The sequence below is a fragment of the Lipotes vexillifer genome, unplaced genomic scaffold (genome assembly GCF_000442215.2).
Source record: "Lipotes vexillifer unplaced genomic scaffold, Lipotes_vexillifer_v1.1 scaffold496, whole genome shotgun sequence".
NCBI classification, from domain to species: domain Eukaryota; kingdom Metazoa; phylum Chordata; class Mammalia; order Artiodactyla; family Lipotidae; genus Lipotes; species Lipotes vexillifer.
In genome coordinates this window covers 7,288,556-7,289,813 of record NW_006786690.1, presented here as the reverse complement: position 1 = coordinate 7,289,813, position 1,258 = coordinate 7,288,556, and the positions used below count along the sequence as shown (strand labels likewise).

Here is a 1,258-nt window from a genome sequence, read left to right as displayed (position 1 = left end):
GGAGGGGGGGGGGTCCAGACTTAAGACCATGGAGAGAAGAAAAGATTCAGGCTGAAGCCATGGAGGACAGGGGAACAAATGTAGGTTGAAGCCACGGATAAGGGGCTAACGGGGGTGCGGACTGAGGCCATGGAGAAGGGGGGAGGTGGGGGACAGAGGCCTAGCCTGGACCCTGGGAGGAAGAAACGACGGCCTAGCCTGGGCCGTAGGGGCTGGGGATGGGGACCTAGCCCGGGCCATGGGGAGGAGAAAGGGGGACTTACGCCTGGGTCCCCGGAGGGGGTGCCTGGCCTGGACCACCGGTCCAGGAGGGTCTAGCCTGGGCTACGCGGGAGACTAGTCTGGCCCCAGAGGGGGAGTGTGGGAGCCCAACTTGAGCCAAGGGCGGGGGTTGGGAACGGGAGGCAGGGTCGCTGCCCACCCAAGCCGCCCAGGCCGGCCGCCCCTCCTGAGCGGGCAGGGATGGTGTCTACCTGGGCTCCGGGACCCCGCCCCTCCCCCACCCGGGGGAACCCACCCTTCGCGGGCCGGGGGTGGGTGGGGGAAGGCGGACACGAGCTCCGGCGGGGCCCCCGGACCTGGGGGAGGGGGACGTCGGGCCTTTACCATTGTGGCGGCGGCGGCGGCGGTCCCGGTCCCGGCGTCTGTGGCTCTCCCCCCTGCAGCAGGGCCCGGCGCTTCCACTTCCCCGGGTGCCCAGGAGTGAACATCCGGGTCAGCACCTCCCTCCTCCCGCGCCGGGCCGTCGCCACCTTCCTTCCCCGCCCCGGCCCGGCCCGGGCCCGCCCCCCACGCAGCCGGCTCTCGGCCAATGAGCACGCAGGGCCGCAGCGATCGCCAAGTATGGAGCGCGGCACGGGGGGAGGAGCGCCGAACGGGGAAGTGCGGGGCGGGGACTGCGGGCGGAGCGGGGCGGGGCGCGGCGGCCGCAGGATGGGTGGGCGGCCGCAGGATGGGTGGGCGGCCGCAGGATGGGTGGGCCGCCCCAGGGCTCGGGGCGCGGGGTCGGGATGAGGGGTGGAGGCAGGAGTCTTGGCCGGGGGAGTATCTTCTACCCGCAGCTAGACCCAACGCCCGGCCCTGTGGGTGCAGCAGCGCGGGGCGGCACAGGGACGGTGCCCGTCGGCCTCCGGGCGGGGATGCGGAAGGCGCTGGGTCTGGAAGGGGTCAGTCGCTCCCCGCCGCACCCGGTGCACGCGCTCGCTCCTGCGGCGTACCCGGAACTGGTGCGGCCGACGGGGCAGGCCCCTCCCAGAGA

The 1,258-nt window shown here is 73.4% G+C and overlaps 1 protein-coding gene across 2 annotated transcripts in view; it reads right to left on the bottom strand.

The window, feature by feature from the left end:
• The window catches only part of CAPZB (capping actin protein of muscle Z-line subunit beta), a 139,351-nt gene extending 138,545 nt beyond the window's left edge, over positions 1-806 (bottom strand). For both annotated transcript variants that reach the window (XM_007459246.1, XM_007459247.1), the window contains exon 1: positions 607-806. In XM_007459246.1, the coding sequence (XP_007459308.1) occupies positions 607-609 (3 nt within the window). In that variant the 5' untranslated portion in view covers positions 610-806. The remainder of the gene's footprint in view (positions 1-606) is intronic.
• Between the last annotated feature and the right edge of the window lie 452 nt (positions 807-1,258).